General features: G+C 30.3%; 2 protein-coding genes across 3 annotated transcripts; both read left to right on the forward strand.

Annotated features, from left to right (window-relative positions):
- The first annotated feature begins 1,492 nt into the window (after window positions 1–1,492).
- Window positions 1,493–4,233, forward strand: LOC126653875 (exosome complex component RRP41-like). The gene is made up of 7 exons (XM_050347868.2): window positions 1,493–1,741; window positions 2,317–2,395; window positions 2,604–2,706; window positions 2,805–2,925; window positions 3,267–3,355; window positions 3,751–3,900; window positions 4,025–4,233. Exons 1-7 carry the CDS (start codon window positions 1,603–1,605, stop codon window positions 4,112–4,114), a joined length of 771 nt encoding a protein of 256 aa, XP_050203825.1. The 5' UTR covers window positions 1,493–1,602; the 3' UTR covers window positions 4,115–4,233.
- Window positions 4,234–8,233: 4,000 nt separating this feature from the next.
- Window positions 8,234–14,088, forward strand: LOC126666221 (protein CNGC15b). Of its 2 annotated transcripts, XM_050359226.2 has the most exons (8): window positions 8,234–8,340; window positions 9,620–9,690; window positions 10,626–11,187; window positions 11,434–11,646; window positions 12,276–12,568; window positions 12,655–12,766; window positions 12,889–13,125; window positions 13,281–14,088. In XM_050359226.2, the coding sequence occupies exons 2-8, from the start codon at window positions 9,650–9,652 to the stop codon at window positions 13,917–13,919; spliced, it is 2,097 nt and encodes a 698-aa protein (XP_050215183.1). In that variant the 5' UTR covers window positions 8,234–8,340; window positions 9,620–9,649; the 3' UTR covers window positions 13,920–14,088. The 2 variants fall into 2 exon arrangements, with proteins under 2 accessions (XP_050215183.1, XP_055960291.1); XM_056104316.1 differs by lacking the exon at window positions 8,234–8,340 and having other exon boundaries at window positions 9,537–9,690.
- The last annotated feature ends 9,089 nt before the right edge of the window (window positions 14,089–23,177 follow it).

Raw genomic sequence — 23,177 nt, forward strand, 5'->3', positions numbered from 1 at the left:
AAAATTTGAATTTGCAGTTTGTGGTTTATGTGCTGCTGTGGTATGTTTAGAAGCTGTTTCCGTCCACTATTTGTGGCTGCACCTCCCCTACCTTAAGCTGTATTTCTTGCTTACCTTCATTTTTTTTGAACATGTTTGTGTAATCAGTAGTGTATCTAATTTAGTGGTAGAACTATAATTTTAATTCAGGGGGAGCAGAGTTATACGGTTTGATTGTTTTTCTTAAGACTAAAATGTTAGAAAATCTAACACAAATTTCTCTCGTTTTATTTATTTTAATATTTGATTGGTTAGGTTTATGTATTTTTGATGGACTGTGTCTAGTTAAGAATTTTTCCTATTATAATTAGTTTTTATTACAAAAATCATATAATTAATGAAACTGAATATTTTTAAAGGATTTGTACAATTCATTTTTCTATTTGAAGAGGATTTAAATAATATTTCAGTAAATATTAAAAGGGTTGATTGTATTTTTAATTGTAAACAATAGTATTCGAATATAGCTTATTGTCAATTGAAATATAGCTCATTAACAAGTTTAAATATTATAAACTATAGTATATTTTTAGAATATCAATTATTTTTTGGAATTAAAAACAAATTTATCATTAATTTTTATTAAATAAAATTAAGAAAATATAATAAAAGTAAGAAAAACTAATAAAAAATAGTATTAGCATTTAAAATTGACAATTCAAATTAAAATAACAACTTTTATATTTATAATGCTCAAATTAAAAAGTTTGTTTATCTTATGGGATTGATGAATATTCAGCTGATTATAAATAAACCAAAATTTAACTAAAGAAAAATGTTAATATCTATTCCTTTTTTTTTAATAAGTATTTGTGGGAGGAATAGAATCCACAACCTAGCATAATCGATGTCTAGCGTTTATACTATTTAAACTATAAATCATTAGTTCACAATTTTAGTTATTTTATTAAATATATTTTATTTTTAAAATCGTGCCATACATAGTATCATCTTTTCAATTTTTGTCATATACTCTTAATCAATTTGGAGCAGATGTTATATACGCCATGTAAGATTAATTTTATATACATAAATGTCTATCATCGCTCCATATCAGAATCTAATGGAGTATGGGTATATTTGGCAAAGGTAAAAAAAGTGACGGCAAATATGGCACAATTTTAGAAAATAGGGTTAATTTCATATAAAATCACCATCTTTACACGTTTTTTCATTTTATTCACGTCATTTAAAAAGTGTCAAATTAAATTACCACCTTTCATTTTTTTTTTTTTGTAAATTTAGCACCGATGAAAAAATTCGGTATTTTTTTATCCAAATAAATATTTTAATTTGACTAATGCCTTAATTAACACAATTTTTTTTTTGTTGATTCCGGTTGTCGAGTCAACAAATATGACTAAAGTTACGGGTAAATATGAAGATTTTGACTTAATTGATGTTTTCTTTATTTTGCTACTCCACGAACGACAGCGTTTCACCTTGTATTAACAACGTTTTTTGTTGAAGAAAACATTTTAAATGTTCTCTCAAAACTCAAAAGTGCAAGCATACAGAGAGGGAACAGTCGACTTCTAAACTCTTCAAACAAAAACACAACAAATGGCTTCAAAGTTTAACTCAGCTCCGACGACCTACTCTCCAGCGTCGACCCGGAAAACTCGCCCACCTATTTTCAAACACTCCGACGTTGATTGGGTCCGACCCGACGGTCGCGGCTTCCACGATTGCAGACCCGCCTGTACATACACTTCCCTTTCTCCCTTATTTTGTTTAATTCACTTAACTATTCCTTTATATTTATTTCAAATTGAATAAATTATATATAAATTATCAGTCTCTCTTGGGCGGGTTTCTAAAGCATTGAAATATGTTTTAATTTGAAGCATTTTCTTACCAAAAAGTATAGCTCTTTTTCTAATTACTGCTGTAATTCAGCCCTATATCTGTTTTCGTATGCAATGACTGGCTATGTAGCACGGACACGCATACAAGAGAACAGGACACTTGAACACCGACGGGGCGAAGCGCTGTTATTTTAAGGTTTCTATGTTAAAAATGAAATTTTATGTTCGAAACGCCAAGTTTCCGGATACATTTCCGAAATGGAAAACGTTGATTGAATGAAGTGTCTGTGCTACTTAGATTGATAGTAAAAAGTGCTTAAATTGGTTGCTAATTCAAATAAATGTTGAGATGAATGCACATTTTTGCTATAATGTTGCTGGGGTTTACATGCATACTAAAATGTGAGTTGTTATGTGCTTTTTTAGTTTGTTTTACTTCAAAGGTCATGAATTGGTTTTTGACTTGCAGTTTTCAGGACTGGTGCTGTCAATGCTGCTGCTGGATCAGCTTATGCCGAGTTTGGAAATACAAAAGTTATTGTGTCCGTGTGTGTAATCTTTTCCCTTAAGCATGTCATTATCAGCTTGTCAATAATATGCAGAGTCGTTTTTCGTTTATAATTTTCGTTAGCTTTTTTAACTTGTTGATGGATGGAAGTGGATGAGATAGGTTTAAACACCTGTTCTGTACTCAAATCTTTCAGCTCTAATGTAATATAAGTACGTTTCGTGTTCAACTCATCTTTCATGGTTCAGATTTGGGCCCAGAGAAAGCAAGAAAGCAATGATGTATAGTGATGTGGGCCGATTAAATTGTAATGTGAGCTATACAACTTTTTCTACTTCAGTTCGTGGGCAGGTAAACGAGATAAATGCATTTGGACTATCGATGGTTCTCTTGTTTAAATTTGAATTCATTTATCTATGTCTAATTTGTAACTCTTTTTTTCCGGATAGGGATCTGACCACAAAGAATTTTCCTCGATGCTTCATAAAGCTTTGGAAGGGGCAATAATGTTGGAATCTTTCCCCAAAACAACTGTAGATGTTTTTGCATTGGTGTTGGAATCTGGTGGCAGTAAGTAATGGTTTCAATTTAACAATTTAAGTGGAACCTATTTGAGCTTAGGGAGTTATGGAGTTCTCGTTGCAATGAGTAATGATGGTTTTTAGTCTGCAAATTAGCACATATACCTATCTGATGTGACTGTTAACACATTAATCTGATATTACGCTCTGACATTGTTTTGTGTTTAAGCCCAAAAGAATGTGTAGTATGTTCATGTTTTCTTTTGTCGGTATCTAACAAGTGTTTCATGGAACAATCTCCTCTTATTGACTTTGATGTTTCTGAACATAATTTAATTTGAGGTTGAGAAAATTGACTGTTAACTTTGAACTCTTCTTTTCTAATTGTAGGTGATCTCTCTGTTGTAATATCTTGTGCTAGCCTTGCCCTAGCTGATGCGGGAATTATGATGTATGATCTCGTTGCTGGAGTTTCAGTGGTAAGCCTCTTACATAGACTTCTCATTTTCTGACTCTTCTGTTTGTGACCAAGCATGACGCATCATTATATGCTTATGCACTGTCGTTTGATCTATTTAGTTCAATACTTAAGTGTTAATCTGATTATCCTTTAAATAAGTGTCCTTTAATTGAAAAGAAACCTAATAGCTTCTGAGGCATCTAAATTTTTTATTGCTCAAACTTAACATAATTAGTCAACACGAAAACATCGAGCTTTATTATCGTAACCATGTGGTGCAAAATCGAACTAGTATTATCATGTACTCAGTCAACAACTCAAACATCATTCTCTATTGCCATAATTTTGCTGTGCGAAAATTCGTGTTCGTTATTGTGATTTTTTTCTTTATCGTGGCTCTTTTGTCATGCACAGTCTTGTCTCGGTAAGAATCTGGTAATTGATCCAGTTTTCCAAGAAGAAAGGAATCAGGATGGAAGCCTAATGATTACTTGTATGCCTTCTCGTTACGAGGTCACACAGCTCACAGTTACCGGAGAATGGTCTGCTGCTAAAGTGAACGAGGTATGCAACTTGTTTTACCGGACATCTTTCAAACTAGTCGCCTCATGTTATGCATTAGTTGAGCAACTTAAGGTATATAAAACTTTGCGTCCTAACTATTCTGGTTTTGGTTTTGCAAACACAGGCAATGCAGCTTTGTCTAGACGCATGCTCGAAGCTTGCAATAGTTATGAGATCATGTCTGACAGAATCTGCTTCAGTCTCACAAGACTAGCAAATAAATTAATAATAGCTTCGGGAAAATAGTAAAATGTTCATTTGCTCGTTTTTTGAATACGAGTGACCTGTACAATTTTGCTAGAATACTTTAACTGGAGCCCAAATTTTGATCCATCCTCTCTATTGTTCTTTTACCTATATTTTCTTCTTGCTTTGTTATATATTTTAGGCTAATTAACCAAAAAAGGTCAAATCTTTTATGAAAATTTTACAAAAATTTAAACTTTTCAATTTGTCTTGAAATGTATGTTTTCGTTTCAATTTTGTCCAACTTTTATTTAGCACAAAATTTTACTTATGTGGGCCTATGTGGTGCTGATGTGTCATGCCACACATATCCATCATGATAAATAGTAGGTTAAAAGTGCATTTAAGTTAATTTAAAAAAAAAATATTTACACCCTTACACTTTAAATCATTCCAACTTATACTTTTTTTTTTTCAAATGTTAAAAAATATTCAAAATTGTTAAAAAAATTAATTTTACATTTAAAAATCAGTTTGTTCAAAAGTTAAATAAATAATTATTTTTAAATCTTAACAAATTAAATAAATATTTATTCATTTTTTTATGGAGAAGACGAACAAGTGGATCATTTGTCTTCTCCGATTAGAAAAAATAATTAAAAAAATAAGTAATTATTTATTTAATTTTTGAACGATTTTTTTTTCCGGCGATGGATAAGTGGCAGTGGCTGGGAAAAGGTGGTGGCGGTGGGTGTTGTTTCCGGTTGAGTGGTTTGATTTAGTTTTAATTTATTTTAATTTTAAATATTATTTAATTATTGATATTTAAACTAAGTAGTTGGTGAAATGTGCTAAAAATTTATAAGTATAAAATTGGTAAGTTTTTTAAACATTAAAAATTTATTTGCACTTTAACCTAATAATTGCCACGGTGGCAAATTGTGTGGCACGCCACATCAGCGCCACGTCAGCAAAAGTGTGTGCCAATGGATAAAATTGAAATGAAATCATGCGTTTTAGAACAAATTTGATAAAATTAAATTTTTTTGACTTTTGTAAAACTTTTTTCGAAGGTTTGGTCCTTTTTTGGTTATTTGGCCTATTCTATATATATATAATCTCCATATTAAAAAGGTATCTTATATAAATAATTTAGAGATCATTATCCTTAAGAAATTGTATCGCCTTATTAATTTAGAATGGAAAGTGTGCTTTTTGAAATCCTAAATTTTTTTAATGAATAAATAATAAATATCAATTTATATAACTTTTGGTTATAGTAATTGTAGATAGTATAAATTTTGTAAAACAAATCAAAACGGAGTAATTTGACTATGATTTACAAGTTTAAGGGTTAGACAAGAAATTGTGATAGCATATATTGGCCAATTTGACCAGTTTTCGGACTAATTAGGCTAGAAAAGTTGGGATGAATTGAACATAACCAAGTTTAGGAGGCAATTGTAAAGTTTTAGGAGATGAATCATTTGATCTAGCCATCTAGGTATTACATATAGACTTAAATTTACAATAATGGTGATTCTATATTTTCAAAATAGCTATATCTGCTACCTATAGTGTTTTTTTAGTAATGAAGAATATCTCTACGAGTCTTTCGGACGATGTGAACTAAATTTTGAGAAATTAGCTTAACAGCCCACCCCAAAACTTTTCACTTTAATACGGACTATAAAACCAACTCGAAAGTATTATCATGCAAATTCATTATAAGGATGAAATTCGAATCGATAACCTAATTTTTGCCCTAATTTACACTCTATTTTTTTGCCAACTTAGCTATCTTGGCGTTTGCTATATATATTTTAGAGTTAAATAGAGTTTTAATCCATAATATTTTTTTATAAAACTTTATGAAAAATTAATAATTGTTTTCATCATAATAGTATTTTTGTAATAAATCAAAATACAAAGTTCCATATTAGTATTTTTTTTTTTACTAAAACAGCAGGACTCGTCGTAATAAAATAAAGAAATTGAAAAATAAATATATAAGTGAGTTGGAAATAGAGTTGTGAATTAATGGCACCGTCATAGACATACCACATGAAGATAGTGTATGAAAAATACACCAAATAGTCTCTGTATCCTGTAACTCACTTCATTGTCTTCCCTCTACATCTCATTTAATTCCAAGAGTTGGAAGTAGGGACTTCTGTCTCTTCCAAATTACAATTTGCATTTATAATATTTCATATTTCTCAATATAGTATTTTATATTTACATGTTCATTTAAGTGAATAGTGAAATGACTTGGATTTCCATCAATCATAGTTTTCTAAAATACTTACTTTTAAATTTTAAGATAAATTTATGTAAGTGTAAAATTTAAGTTAATAAGAATTCTGAATAGAAATATTTTCATGTTTATGTAATTTATCCTTATGAGTTGGAGTGAGCAAAAACAATCGACTCAGTTAAGAACTTATTAAATCTTAATTAGATATTGATTTAGTAATTTCAATCAAAATTGATTTAATCAGATTACTTAATTTTTTTAAAAATATAAAAAGAACTTATTAAATCAATCAGTTAATTCGATTAAATTGAAAAAAAATATGAAACATATATTAAAAGTATAGATAAAATATTTGGTTAATCAATTAACTAGAATTTTAATTTTTTTAACCATATAACTATATAACCGAATCAATTTTTTTTATTAATAGAACTGATCGAGCTTATCAAATTTACTAAATCTTATAATTGAAGTTGGCCGAAATAAACAACTTATGGTTTAATCCATAATTCCCTACTTACGACTTACGAGTTAGTATGATGATTTTTTTAAGCTTTCTTAAAAAATTGCTATTTAATTTATTTATTTTATTATACCGTCCGACATAATAAGATTTTATTTGTTCAATTTTCTTCCAAAATATATAAAAAAATTTAGTCTATTCCATTTTTATTATCACATCAGGCTATACAATAAAAAAAATATAACAGTCGGTTGAAGAGCATTACTCTTTTTTTATCTTTATTATTTTTAAAGTTTGAGTAGATTGCATAGTCAGAGAAATTCTTAGATAAACTCAGTGTACCACATCATCCGTGGACTAAGTCTATCACATAATGACACGTCATTAAAATGATGGCAATTTTGTAATATTACTATTCAAATGTGTAAATAAGTAATGAACGAATTTATAAGATTGCCATCATTTTAATGACGTGTCATTATATAATAGGCTTAGTCCACGGATAACGTGGTGGACTGAGTCTGCCTAAAAATTTCTCGCATAGTCATAGGTTATTGCACACCACTGGCAGAGCATCCGCATGTGTCAAGATCCCATAGGTAATCGTACCTAACCAAGTCAACTTCTCTTTATTTTTGATTTTAATTCATACACTAGTTATTATTTTAGTTTATGTTTAATGTCAAAACTACTCCATTTTTTCCAATTTTTTCATTTAACTTTCAAATATTTAAATCATCAATTTTATTTTATTTTATTTTAAATTTCAATTTCAATTGAACTTTTTTCATCTGAAATAGATTAAAACATCTTTTATATTTAATGCATAGTCACAATTTTAAATATTTTTTAATATAATAAAGACTTATTTAGACTAATTGTCAAATATGAAACCCATATTTAAATATATTTTCAGAGTAAAAAGAATTTAAGTTGAATAAATGAATATAATTAAAAACGAAAATTGGGCCTTTAATTTATGTTATCATAAAAGATTGCATAATTTTGAATGATTAGGTGTTTAAGTTATATTATCATATACATATATATTATTATAACTATTTTAATGCACATCAAATTATTTAAGTTTTCAAATGATTGCACAAATAATGATCTTTTCATAATAGTTTGGAGACGAGAAAAACAAAGAAAGAATTCTCATCATCACATACTAATATATTGGACAAACTGTCATATGTTAATGTCTGTTTGTCGTTCTCATTGTCTTTTCCAATTTACCCAGTTTTATTAAGATTTCTCAAATCTAACTACCTTGCTGTACCATACTTGTACCTGTTTTATGTATTTCTGTTAACTACATATATGATATAACCGTCATTCTATTACGAGAATACCAAGAAAAAGAAAGTCTTCACTCCAATCATTATGGAAACTGTTCATTCTTGGTTAATTCCCATTTAGCCAAGTTTCCATTTCGAGTTTCTTCAATGTTCTTTCTACTCTCTTGAGAAAAAAGAAGCAGCTAAGTAATCAAGAATGGAACTATGAGGAAGGAATGCTGTGAAATATGTTTGTAAGTCTCTCTTCGACTCTCTTTCTGCTTGTTAATTTCTTCTTTCAAATCTTGTGATCAAGGGCGGAACTAGTGTGACGCGATGTTCCGGCAGTCCGTCGGAACACCCGTCACTAATTGTCTAGCTGTGTTTTCATCTTTCATAGCATCGCTTTTCCTCTTTCATCCTTTCATTTCCCCCGTCCTATAGTCACCGGACTCGCTAATTTCAAATTTTATTATTTTTATTGTGTGAATGGTTCTTTTAATAATTGAGAAGGAAGGAGCGTTTTCCAGCATTTTGCTGTGAAGCACTTATTATACCATTTAACATATATAGCTCATTAGTTCATACTGTCAATGTTAATAATGATTGTGTTGAATTCATATTTGTCTTCTCAATCTAAGACCATCAATGATTTGTCATACAATTTGCTTTCATGAGTGCGATATTGCTTTCAAGCAGTTTTACGAGTCAATCGCTATTATCGTCTTTTTTATTTATTATTCTTTTGAAAATTTAATTCATAATATTTAGTCTTTATCAATGTTTATAATATATATTAGTAAATTATCTTTAACATCGCTCAACTTTTATTTTGGTTATATCTTATTGACGTGACAACTAGTTAGAATCATATTTAGACGGATAATATTTTAATAAAATCGTATTTATAGAACTTTAGCTGACAATCACATTATTAAAATTTTCAAAAAATAAACAAAACCGAAGTAATATTCGTAGATAACAATGATACCAATGTTAAGCGAAAATACAATGCAAATTAAATTTAGAAGCTATGATGAATACAAGATGAAAGTTGAGGGACTGTAACTCAAAATTAACCGTTCACTTTCATCTTGTGTCCGGAAAATGACAACATTTTATAATTTTTATTTCTCATATGTTTCTGGTTCAACCAACATTGAATTTAAGTAGACAAAATGAGTTTTTTTTTATAACCGACCTCAAATTTAGGGGATTAAAGATTTGTATGTCACTAAGAAATTTAATTTAGTCACATGTTTGACTTCTACTTTCTCCCCAGAAAACAGGGGATACCCCTTTAAAGCCAGCTTTCATAATTTATGTCAAACTTCATTTATTTTTTAATTTTCTTGCAACTTTTATATTCACATGAAACCTGGTTAAACAAACTAGATACAGTGGCCCTTTTCTGCTCTTGTGGCTTTGAGCTTATAGCTAGTCAATTTCACATTCATCTGATTTTTCCTACTTATATATTGCTGTTTGCCCTAAAATGTATTTATTACATTTACTGTTGTTATTGTATAACAGATAAAATTCTGTAATTGAAGCCACAGTTTTATGAACTCATCAATGGGTTATGCAGATTCAAGATCTGTCAGGTTAGCAATTTGTTAGTTATTTTAATCTTTATTATGGGTTTATAAGATTAGTTATTAAATCTTGATTCATACATTATCCCACATATTAGTTAGTAAGTATGTCAATGAAGTTAATTGTTTTTTGGCAAAATGAATTTATCTACTAAGGATTTTACCGTATTTGCCAATTATATTATACTTGTTAAATTTTGCCAGTTTGGTTCATCATCTCTTCAGTTTTTTTACCATATATATATATATATATATATATCCACAAGTCGTATGAAGCTGACATGACATATTGTTATACATTTATGTGTATAAAATTTATCCTACTTGATATATACAATGTCGCACAAGTCAATTTCAAACGAGGCGTGTGTATATTTGACGGAGATCAAAATTTTATTGGACCAAACTGACAAAATTTAAAAATCATGGCATATTTGGCTAGCAGCCTAAAATTGTGAGTAAATAAATTTATTTTGCCTTTTTCTTAAAAATCAATATTAATTTCAGTTGTAAATATTAATAATTTAAGAATCTATATACTAGGGGTGAGAAAACGATCGACTCTACTAAAAACCGACTGATTTAACCAGAATTGAATTGATAAACCAAATAAATTGATATTTCATCGAACTGACCGAGTTATCAGTTTTAACCAAACAAACAGACCAAAATTAGTCAAATAATTTAGCTAAACTGACAAAAATAACGATAATTAAATGTAAATAAAAATATGATCAAAACTCTTAAACCATAATATTTCATATCTCCTGTTGCTAAAAAATAAAGAAAGAAAATCTCATTTTTTTAACTAAAATAAAATAGATCGATTAAACGGTTAATTCAGCTCAACCGATCATTTGCTTACCCTAATATTTCATTTTATAAGAAATATAGAATAAATTATTGTTTGAACTAAATTTGAGCTTTACATACAAAATTTCCAGGTTTAAAGATGATCTTGAATTATCCAAGAAGCAACAAACAAGCAATGAAGATGGTGCATTTAAGCTCATATATAAAATCGACGGCACACAAATACCAGAATCAAGTTCTAAAAACTCCGATAACAAAAATTTCATAAAACCAGAAAGATCACTAAAATCCAAAGTATTGTCCAGAGTTTTCTCAGAAGATTACGAGAGAGTGAAGAACAAGATATTAGATCCTCGCGGACCGGCAATTTACCGATGGACGAAGATCTTTTTAGTAGCTTGCTTAATTTCGTTGTTCGTCGATCCTTTATTTTTTTACTTACCGATAGTTTCGAAAAATAACTCTTGCATTGATATTGGAATTCCACTTGAGATTTTTCTGACGATCGTTCGGTCTGTGGCTGATGTTTTCTATATGGTTCAAATTTTGATTCGGTTTCGTACGGCTTATGTTGCCCCGTCTTCCCGAGTTTTCGGGAGAGGTGAGCTTGTTATTGATTCGAGAAAGATTGCGTTGAAGTACTTACGGAGGCAGTTCTGGATTGACATTGTTGCTGCTTTGCCTCTTCCTCAGGTATATATGTGCATAAATTGCACGCAAATTTGTTAAAATTAAACAGAATTAGATAAAATTGAATTATATATACCAACGAGCTATAACTCAAATGGTATAAGCGCTGAACAAAAACTGTCAAGGCCGTGGGTTCATTTCCTCCCACAAACGCTCCCCTAAAAATTGTTCGTTTTAATGTTTTTCGTTTCAGTATTTTAATTTTCATAGACTTTTACAAGACATGGAAATGACTAAATGTATTTTCAGGTTTTGATTTGGTTAATTATACCAAATCTTGGGGGTTCAACAATGGCAAACACTAAAAATGTTCTTCGGTTCATCATCATCTTTCAATATCTGCCGAGACTACTTCTGATCCTTCCACTTTCATCGAGAATCACCAAAGCCAATGGTGTTGTCACCGAAACAGCTTGGGCCGGAGCTGCTTACAACCTCATGCTCTATATGCTGGCAAGCCATGTAAGTAAAATTTAACAGTTTTTGCATAAATAAATAAAATAAAATAAAAATCGCAGTCAGATTAAAAGTGTAGATTTCAGTTTGGTAGTCGGTTTTATCCAAATATATAAAAGTTTTCTTTTTAATCTTTTTCTCTTTTAAAAAATTAAGAAATATTGAAATTTAAAATTAAATGTCAGACAAAAATATAATATAGGATTATCTGAATTAATATAGCATGCTTTTTAAAAATTTAGCATCTCATTATTTAACTTTTTATTTCTTAACATTTTATATATCCCACGCCTCCGTTGTCATTTTATTTATTAGAATTGCAAAAGATAATGTCATTTGGTGAATATAATAGTTTTATATAAGAAATGTCAAGAAGTATAAATTGTATTGTGCGATGTTGGATTATGAAATAACGTGTTTAAACCGTTAAAAGGATGAAAGCCTGAATTTTTTTACATCTCCATAATATATTGTGCATTATTAACATTTTGATCATAATAAAATAATATTATATTTAAGAAACTTATTATGTATATATATGGTTTGGTTTTTCAGTTTTGTAAACTAAAAATCAAACCATATTAAGGGAATCGGACCGACAGTAATAATTTTTATTGTTAATATTTTATTTGAAGGTTTTAGGAGCTTGCTGGTATCTCCTTTCAATTGAAAGGCAAGAAGCATGTTGGAGAAATGTATGCAAACTCGAGAACCCATCTTGTCGTTACGACTATTTTGATTGTCGCGAAATGTATAGCCCTCTAAGGGAATCCTGGTTCAAATCAAGCAATGTTACACATTTATGTCATCCTTCTGCTGAGTTCTACCAGTTCGGTATATTTGGCGACGCTCTTATTTTTGGCGTCACAACTTCAACGTTTTTTAATAAGTACTTTTATTGCCTTTGGTGGGGATTAAAAAATCTAAGGTAATGTAATGTATGGCATTTTATAATAAGTGGTTGGTTCGTAGTATAATTTTTTAGGCTAATAATGAAATTGTCCATTTTTTCAGCTCATTAGGACAAAATCTTTCGACTACTACTTATGTAGGTGAAATAGCTTTTGCCATTGTTATTGCGACGCTAGGCCTGGTTCTGTTTGCATTGCTCATTGGGAATATGCAAGTAAGCTTTCTTATTCATTACCATTTGTTCTTGATTTTAGCCAGTGCATTACCATTTGTTCTTGATTTTATTTCAAGAAGCAAAATATGAAAAACATGTCTTAACCATATGTGTACTTGCAGAGATACTTACAATCAACAACAGTTCGGTTAGAAGAATGGAGAATAAGAAGAACTGACACAGAACAATGGATGCATCACAGACAGCTTCCGCCGGAGCTAAGACAGTCTGTTCGAAAATATGATCAATACAAATGGGTTGCCACTAGAGGAGTTGATGAAGAAGCTCTTCTCAAAGGTCTTCCTCTCGATCTCCGACGAGACATCAAGCGACATCTCTGTCTCGATCTAGTTCGACGAGTAAGCTATCAAATATTATTCCATTCTCATTGTGTGTTTTCATTTTCGTGCTACATTGTTGAAAGTTCAAATTTAAGTTAAAAATTGTCTAGAAGTTTATGCTAACACCAGTCTGCCATATGATTAAACTTTGTAATCTCTCTTCTAACTCACAGGTTCCATTATTTGATCAAATGGACGAAAGAACATTAGATGCGATATGCGAGAGGCTAAAACCTGCATTATCCACACAAGGCACAGTTCTTGTACGCGAAGGTGACCTAGTCAATGAAATGCTCTTCATAATCCGTGGTCACCTCGATTCTTACACAACTAACGGCGGTCGTACCGGATTCTTCAACTCTTGCCGCATTGGTCCCGGTGATTTCTGCGGCGAGGAGTTGCTGACATGGGCGCTAGATCCTCGACCAAGCGTCATCCTCCCATCGTCCACTCGCACGGTCAAGACTATTTCCGAAGTTGAGGCATTTGCTCTTCGAGCAGAGGACTTAAAATTTGTAGCATCGCAATTTCGAAGATTGCATAGCAAACAACTCCGACAAAAGTTCCGATTCTACTCGCATCAGTGGCGGACTTGGGCCGCGTGTTTTATACAAGCAGCGTGGCGGCGGTATAAGAAAAGAAGGGAAGCGGCTGAACTCAGAGTTAAAGAAGACTCTATGGACCCAAATTCTGCAGGATCGGGTTTTGCTAGTTCTAGAAAGAGTCGTATGAAACATTCTGGTTCGAATTTGAGCAGTGCAAGTTCATTGCAGAAGCCTGAAGAGCCAGATTTTTTAGTAGATGAGGATTGAGTTTCGGAGTTTTCGAATTCAAATTTGGGATTGTATGTATAAATTAGATGTAATTTGTGTACATTATATGATCAGTGATTGAGGGCAAAGTGTGGAAACTTCATTCTGTTACATACTGTAATTTAATCAATCAACCACAAGCTCAAATATTACAAATTAGTTGGTAGCATCTCAGGACTAAATAGTATTAACCGTTCTTTAAGGATTGTCGATTTCTTAGATCGATAACGGAGAAAAAATCGACATTTTAAAATTGTTCTTATAATTTCAGACAGAGATACTAATATAGCTTGAGATACTAATATGTCAATGTGAACATAAATTCTCTTTAGTTCTCGTAATATTAATGTATCTAAGTGAATTATTTATGAATTTACATGTGGGTCATTTGGTGATCTTTAAGTAAATATCTTTAATGAACAGATAAAACAAGTGGGTTTTGGTAATAAAGCCATAATTATTGGATTATATCTATTCTTGCAATGCAATTATGTCATTGACCATTGACTATATACTTCCTCCACAAAGAGGAAAAGGATCTTCCTAAAAAAGGGCCTAATTATTGAGAATCATTTTTTTCGATTATATGTACCTCGACGTTATAAAACGGCTAATTATACCCTATTTTGTATGTTCAACTTTCAATTGTATCCTAAAACATCAATTTTTACTCTTTTCACTTGTATAACATACAAAATAGATTCTTTATATTTAATATATATTTTAAATTGTTTTTGATGTTATTAATATAAAAAGCTCTTTTTCTCTACAAATACAAAACATAATAATTCAATTGTTTAACACACATTAATTGTATTGATCTTTTTAAACAATCAACTTCGAATTTGCCGCCGCCTTTTTCGGATTGTAGTCTCCGACGCCCGTCTTCCATGGAAGACGAGGGTCTGCCCGAGGAAGGCGGTGGCGGATTTGGAGTAAATGATTTATTAAATAATTTAAAAAAACAACAGTAAATGTTTTTTCTAATACTTTATAATTAAGAGTATTATGGATTACAAAAAATTCAAAACAATAAAACTATAGATAAAAGGTAGTATTCCAATTACGTGAGCAAGTTGGGTTTGTGCATAAGTAAATAGTGGTCCAAAATATAAGACGATGATATGAGTTGAATGAAGCTATGCATAGATGTTGAAATTTGGAAGAAAATGACTAAAGCATTGGAAAATAATGTGATATAAATTCCTCTGAATGGACAAACCGGAGGTCGGTGGACACTCGTTAGTTTTTAGCCAATATATCACTAAGCTTCTCCAAACTTGAAAACCACTAGACTATTATTATTGATGTTATAGTTCCTTTGCTTTCAGGAAGTACTGTTCACTCTTCTTCTCTACTTAATGTTTCACATTATTCACTATTTGGACGGTTTAAATCAGCGTTTTAAAAACCGAACCGGTGAGACCACCGGTTTTCGGTTGAACCAGTTCAATGACTGGTTAAACTGGTTTAATAAATTTTAAAAAATATAAAAAAATTCAAACCGGTTTTTACCGGTTCAACCTCTGGTTTACCAGTTCAACATCTGATTTTTTATCGATTTAATCCGGTTCGACCCGATTCTATCCGGCTCAACCAAAAAATCCAAATTTTTGGCTGTTTTATACCGGACCACCTACCAGTTTCCGGTTTAACCGGTTTGATTGGCCGGTCTGATCCGGTTTTTAAAACACTGGTTAAAAGAATTTTTAATAAGTCAGAAGATTCTCTCCCCTTTTTTCTGTCAAATAAAAAACCCTAGCTGCCAAGAATTTTTAATAAGCCATTTCTTTTTTATTGCTTTATTTACATAGAATGAAATAAATATCTGACTCCTTTCCATCTTTTTTGTTGTTATTGGTATATTTATCGATGAGACACATCAATTTCAATATACATACGAATTAAGAATCGGAGATAGATTAAGAACTTACAAGATTGAAGATAAAATTGTTTAGAGATTTTATTAGTTTTTTTGAACCTTTTATTATGGTGATTGTCGGATATTTAACTCCCTAAGTCACTGAGTTATTCCAATATTACAGAAAGGGTACTTAATTCCAAATTGTTAAAAATGGTCACTAAATTATCGAATTTTTTTCAGGGAGGTCACCGTCTTAAAATGAGAGAGTTAGTAAGTGAAAAAGGCTCTCAAAATGGATTTGTATAGGCTTTAAAACTCTTAAATGGTCATAAACGGCTAGTTTTTTAAAATCTAACCGTTTTGACAAGTGTCAAAAACGGTTAATTTTTTTTTGAAAACAAGCATGTATCGCGCCCGTGATTTAGGTGTCGCGCCTGTGATAGAGGAAAATAGCCGTTATTTTCAAAAGCTGCCTCTATCTTATTCGCGATACATGGATGCGCTCGATATTCAAACAGTGCCAATTTTATTTGCTTACTGTTTGAATATCTCGCCCGTGATCCATGGATCACGCCCGAGATTCAAGCCGTGGCAAGATACTTGCTTTGTGTTTGAATTATAAAATTTTGTATGCTTTAATTGGTTCAATGGTCTTCGATTTTTGCATTTGTTTTGTTTTAACAAGTCAAAATTTAAATGTAGTAAATTTTAAAAAAAAAATCAGATCAGGCTAACTTCTAATTCACGGTTAAATTGGTTAACGGGTTGGTCCAATTTGATTTATAAAACATTAAAAATATCTATTATTTTCTTAATTTGTAGAAGCCAATGAACTTACGTTTCATAAGTTGTCATTTTATGAGTGGCTGTGGTACGTGAAAAATGAGTAATTTGGTCCATTTCAATTTTACTTAAGAGAGTACGACACATATGTATGTGGCCCTCATCGCAAAAATAATGGAATTCTGCTCTTACCATTTATAGAAAATTAATCAATCCTACAAAATGTATTCAGGACACTGTGCTTTTCTGTTTTATTTCCTAGTTAGAAGAAAAATACATGTTCAGAATATTACAAATTTTTTATAAATCAATTGAGATAACTTTAAACATATAGTACTTTCTTTTAGAGAGAAAAAAAAAGGTTGGGTAAGAAAATAATAACTTAGAGAGAAAAAGCTTCAAATAAATAATTTTACGAGCGAGAGAGGATGATCATTTCTCGCCCTCCGGTCTCCGTCTTAAATTTCTTTATTTTTTTTTATCAAATAAATTGCTCGATTTTCAAAGATTTATATAAGTTGTTGTTTTTGAATTTTCAATAAAACTGCTTTTCTGATTTGTTTAAGATCTTCCTACTATGAGCCTTAATAGTCCTTAATCTTGATGTAATCAGTCTTTTATTCCTTTATTATATTAAGACCATTCGGTATTTGTTCAAACTTTATATTTAAGGTTTTTTATTAGATCGAGATTGTCGTCTTATTAGAGTATATTTAGAACCCAGTAGTTTGAATATAAAAGTTTTAAAAATACAAATAGCAATAAAAAAAATTCTCACTATTTAATTATCAAATAATTAGTGTTGTTAAATTTTTATTTAATTTTTGTTACTTTGTTTTTTTAAGTGGATCAATTATTAGATTATACTTTTTTTAATTTTTTGTATCAGTTGATTTGTAGTGTATTTTTGTACTTTTTTCAAATAAATATTCTAACTTCATCAAAAGAAATATTTGAAAAGGTTAGTGCGGCATAATTTTTCATTATTAATTTAGTTTTACATATCATATAATATGGCAATCAATTTTTTTTTTTTGCTATACATACACAATTTTTTAAGGGATAATGTTAAAAAAAATCACGAACTTAACACGTTTTTTCATTTTAATCACACAGTTTAAATTTTCTTATTTTCATACACGAACTAGCACTTTTTCTCAAATTCATACATGGTGCTGAGGTGGCACTCCTTCATTGGTATAAACTGACCTCCACCTCAGCGAATTACACCAATGGATCTATGACACTTCAGCACCGTGAATGAATTTGAGAAAAAATGGTAGTTCGTGCATGAAAAATGAGAAAATTTAAACTGCGTGATTAAAATAAAAAAACGTGTAAAATTGGTGAATTTTTATGACATTAACCCTTTTTTTAATGTATAAATCTGAAATTACATTTTCCTTGATCATCTTGTATATTAAAAGATTGAATTAATCATTAAATAAATAATAGAATTGAGTAGTATTTTATAATTTTAATGCAATTTTTTTATTTTAAATTTTTAAAAAAATAACTAATTTTTTATTATTTAGAATATTGAGTAATTATATTTGTAAACAATACCATATACGCTACATTATCGTATATTATTTTAGTGTCCACATCAGTATTCTTTTATCATTTGATATTTGAACAAAGGGTTAACGCGCCCCTTTAACTTGTAATACGGGGTCATCTAATCCAATTTATACTTTTTTGAGCAAGTAACCCCAAAACTCTTCATTTTTGGGTTCAAATAACCCCATAATTTAATTTTTTATTTTAAAAAATAGATTTTGAATAATTATATAACAATTAGGGAAATATTTAATTACTTTTTTACATCTCTCATCTCCGATTTATATTTTACACATTTTAAAAATTTAATTATGGGTTATTTGACCCAAAATTGAAGAGTTTTGGGGTTAGTTGCTCAAAAAAGTATAAATTGGATTAGATGACCCCGTGACACAAGTTTAGGGGGCGCGTTGACCCTTTGTTCTTTGATATTTCATATTATGAAATATGATAGTTCATGTTTCACAATTTATATGTAAAAATTATATTAATATTATGCGATAAGGTAAAGTTTGTAATTTATTTTACAATTACTCTAAAGAACAATAATTATTCATTGTCTGTTTTCAAAAACATTCTTAGTAACCAAGTATTATTTTAACCATCTGTGTGAAGTTAAAAAAACCCATATGAAATTTATACTCAAAGAGAATAATGCATTAAATTAATTTATCAACATTGAATTATGGTTTCGTTTTGTAAAATAAAAATATACAGATTTAGCAAATAATAACTTATGATCAAATCCATAACATGAAATCAAATTATTATTTCATGATATTCAAAGAACATTCATTTATCGGAAAAAAAATTCAATATGGAAAAGATAAATCATGGAACAATGAGAATTAATATGGTAATTTATTCGATATCCAAACAACAAAGAAATATAAGAAGTTGACATCCCGGCCACCGAAATGTTACAAATAATATTCATTATGTTGCAAAATTGAATTTGGGTGATTTATCTATGGATGGGAACAATACCAAGTTGTGGAATATTACAAGTACTAAAAGAATAATCAAATTTTGCAGTAATATGGAATTGTTAAAGAATCCAGCAGCCTACATGAACATTTGATTAATCAAATTTTTAGTTTTCTTTTTACTAGTTCTAATCTTTTAAAAAATTCAAGGAAAATATATATTATGAAAATACATTTCTTAAGATATTTTTTATTTGCTTACATTAATATGGCGGATCAAAAGATAAAAATAAAAAAAAGTGTTGGAATAATGCCAAGAATTGTATTTGTATTAAAAATTTATTAGTATAATATTTAGGTGAAGCATAACTTTGTTGTTATTGATCAATTAGAAAATATAATCCAATTATGATTAATATTCCTAATGCTATAAGGATAATTTGTTCCTTATATATACCTATCTTATTTATCTTTTAGAATAGAACCAAACGAACCGACCACATAACGTATATTAAATATTGATGTGAATACGGAGAAAAGGAGGGTGTGTGTGATGTGAGGAACATAACTTAATCCTAACTTTTTTTAGGTTACTTCTTGTTGAAAGTTAAACATTTTGTGTGTTTTTCTTCTAAGACATATTTACTAGAAATGTTTTCTATCAGGTGATTTTCCACCAATTTTTTACTCATTTGGATGGTTAGTGGAAGTCTCATTTTTTTGTCTTTGAATGTAAGCGTAAATGCCGAACCACGTAAATTTATTGTATTATTTATTTATTTTGTTATATTATTGTTTGTTGGATCAAATTCATAATTAAATACCTACCAAATTTTTTGATCCCGCTACGCCTACCAATCCGGTCACAAACTGGTCACAACAATTGGTACCATAACTAACAATTGGTATGAATGTTACAATAATTGGTATTAGAGCCAATAAGTTTTCAGATTAGATGGATTATAATTATTATGGCAAAAATTTTATTTGGAGGATTTTGCGATTCAAAAGTGAAATTACTTGATACAAATAAGTTGTTTTGGAGGTAGAAAAGCCACTAGTTTGAAGTGCCGAGAGTCGTTGATAGATATTGAAAACTGACTTGGGTATGAAAATTCTTACGGAGAATTTTGTGATGGGGATGAATATCACTTTAAACTACAAAAAGAAAGGTATGAATTTTCTAAACACACCATTTTAGAATTTTATAGAGCCGCTGCAGAAGAATGATTGAGATAATCTCTTTATTCTCTTTTAATATTCTATAAGTGATTTGAATCTAATAAGTCTTTTAAAAGTTTATAAAATAAAAAGGCATAATCCGATTTTGATAAAATTAAAAAGAGTTTTTGTTTGATTAAGTAACAATATTAGACACATGATGAATTATAATGTTAGTAATTTGGAACGACGTCACTATTTGTAGTACCTTGTATATTTTTTGCATGTTTTGTTTTGTTTCAAACTTATTTCGAATTGTGTAGCGATAAGATTATCACTTGGGAGAATTTTGACGTTTGATACTTAAGTATCAAACATGGATCTGCTGGTATCTATTAGATTTCGCAACAGGTTTGCTATTTTGTTCCAACTAGTTTCTCAACGTAATCGAGCTAGTTTGAGGTACCGTTTTTGCCCGTATTTATGTTATAAAGTGTGTTTAATGTGTTTAATGGGTTTGAGTTTTAGTTTTATTGGTACCTCGATGTTTTGACATTTTTGGGACGAAAAGTAAAGATTTATATCCTTTGGTCCGATCGAACCAATGGATGGTCCGACCGGATCATGTCTTCGGAAAAAAAACCGGGACTCTTTAAATTTGCCACTTTTCATTCGTCCCGTCATTCCCAAATTCACCCAAACCCTAATTGTCTATAACCCACCGTTAAAACACTTCCCCAAGCTCTCTACTTTCATTCTTAACCACAATGGAAGTTTGATTTGTGAAACCCATTATTTCTCCTTACTTGGATCAAGTGGGTGTGAATTAAATAAAAGTTGAGTTGAACAAACACCATTATTTGAGATTTGAAACTTTTCTATCAATCCTTCTTGTTCTTGCTTGTTGGTTGGAGATTTACAAGAGGTAAGGTCTACTCTTGAGTTTTGATTTGAGTAGTTATGTGAGTTGGGTTTTGAGATTGTGTTGAGATTTGGAGATTTTAGGTTGTTTATGTTGTATTGTTGAGATGATTGGAGTATATCCATGGTTATGTGTTCATACCATTGATATATGCTTTAGGAATTGTTGAATTGTTTATTATGAATTGATGATATATGAATACCATGTGCTCTACTTGATATGGTTGATGTGTAGAGTCTTTTGGCATGATTATTGGTTTACTTACATGTATTATTGAGCTTATGGATAGTTTGGCTTGAGCTTTGGGAAAGGTTGTGCTCCTTTGTTTTCAAATGAGATATCGAAATTATGTTTTAAATGTATTTTTCGGGTTTAAAATATATCATATTTATGTTTTACTCATGATTATTGTGGGTTGGTCTTTACTCTCTCAAATTACGAGTTAGGTTTGAAAGTTGTGAGAACTCGGCCAACTTAATATTTATTTATGATGTGAGATTATTTAGATTATGACGATTGGACTTCAAAAAGGAAATTTCCAGAAATTGATTTTAAAATCATGTAGCATAACTAAAATTTGAATACTATTGAATGGTTGAATTGTGTATTGGTTGGATATTAATGAGTTTATATGATTGATGTACTGAGTTATGTGTTTGGTAGGTGATGTCTAGAAATTTCCAGAGCTAGGATGTGTTTTTAAAATGTTATTGATTTATACTTGTTTCTTAGACCCGTCTACTACTCGAGCGATAGAGTCAGATCATGGCTTATAAAGCATGGTGGAGCTGGAATTACTGATCCTGTATTGTGAGTTTCTGTTATTATTTACTTGTATTAAGTAACTTATATATTTTATTAAATATATTACATCGATATTTTATAACTATTTTCATAACCGTTATGGATATGTTGGAACATGCTTTCTTATTGGGCAGAAATATGGTTGTATCCGCACTAGTTATAATTGGGTAAAGGTATATGAGGTGGTATTGGATCCATATATTTGGTTAGGGTTACTCGGTGGAGCTCCGCTCTCAGGACCTGTATTGGTAGAGTAACTAGTGGAGCTTAGCTCTCGGGACTCTCGTTTGTGGTTTAAGTGGGGTCGGTGTAATTCGGTGGAGCTCCGCTCTTGGGACCAAGGCTTATTCCATTTATAATAAGTCATATTTAGCACGTAGTCTAAATAAATTCTCAATATTTTAGAAGTTACTAAAACTTGAGACTATATGTTGAATATAAAAATATTTGGACCTTTTTTAAATTATAAGTGATGGAGTCTGCCTTCTTATCCGGTGATGTAACCTGCAAAACAGGGTAGAAGCTAACCGAACTGTAGTGGTGCGATTAACTCTCTGATGCTAAAGTCAGTTTAGGTTTTGAGCAGCGTTTTGAGTATATGAATTTAGTTGTGTGTTTAGGTATACCTCAATCTCCTTATATGGTAAATGCTCGTATACCTTGTAGAGTTGGAATAGGAAGGTGAATCCTATTTAGTAGAGTTTGACCCTGGTTAGGAGTATAATTTCTTATTCAGACATGAGTCCTATTTAGGAACGTCTTCCTAAATAGTCTCGTCTTCCTAAATTATAGGTTATCTTTCTAAGTTGGAGTTTGTATCAAAATAGAAAAGAAATTCGAGAATCTTAAGATCTAGTAATTTGTCCGAATCTCAAGGCCGACGCGCTTTGTCCGAGTTCTCAGAGATTCGATCTTATCCTTGTGGATTCGATTATATTCCAGTCGAGGCGGATCTTATAGATTCGGCCACTGGTTTCATCTGGCTAGCTCTTTGGGTGGGAGTCCGGTATCGTCTGAGAGTGGATCTCCTGTGACTTGACTCCATAGTATTTTAAGGTAGGATTCAGTATCCATCAATAAGAATTTTTATTTAAAAAAATTAATACTACTAAAATTGAAATGAAAAAAATAAAATAAAATAAAATTGAAGATTTTAAAATTTAAAATATAAATAAAAAAATGAAATATTTTTAAATAATTAAACTTATATTTATATGCATGAACCCATTAGAATCTAC

This window comes from Mercurialis annua, linkage group LG1-X (assembly GCF_937616625.2).
Source record: "Mercurialis annua linkage group LG1-X, ddMerAnnu1.2, whole genome shotgun sequence".
Lineage (NCBI taxonomy): Eukaryota > Viridiplantae > Streptophyta > Magnoliopsida > Malpighiales > Euphorbiaceae > Mercurialis > Mercurialis annua.

Coding starts and splice junctions, on each gene's coding strand:
- LOC126653875 (XM_050347868.2), top strand. CDS start 1,603: ATGGCTTCAAAGTTTAACTCAGCTCCGACGACCTACTCTCCAGCGTCG. Junction 2,396..2,603: donor ACAAAAGTTATTGTGTCCGT/GTGTGTAATCTT, acceptor TTCATGGTTCAG/ATTTGGGCCCAGAGAAAGCA. Junction 3,901..4,024: donor CTGCTGCTAAAGTGAACGAG/GTATGCAACTTG, acceptor TTGCAAACACAG/GCAATGCAGCTTTGTCTAGA.
- LOC126666221 (XM_050359226.2), top strand. CDS start 9,650: ATGAACTCATCAATGGGTTATGCAGATTCAAGATCTGTCAG. Junction 11,647..12,275: donor TCTATATGCTGGCAAGCCAT/GTAAGTAAAATT, acceptor TTTTATTTGAAG/GTTTTAGGAGCTTGCTGGTA. Junction 12,767..12,888: donor TGCTCATTGGGAATATGCAA/GTAAGCTTTCTT, acceptor GTGTACTTGCAG/AGATACTTACAATCAACAAC.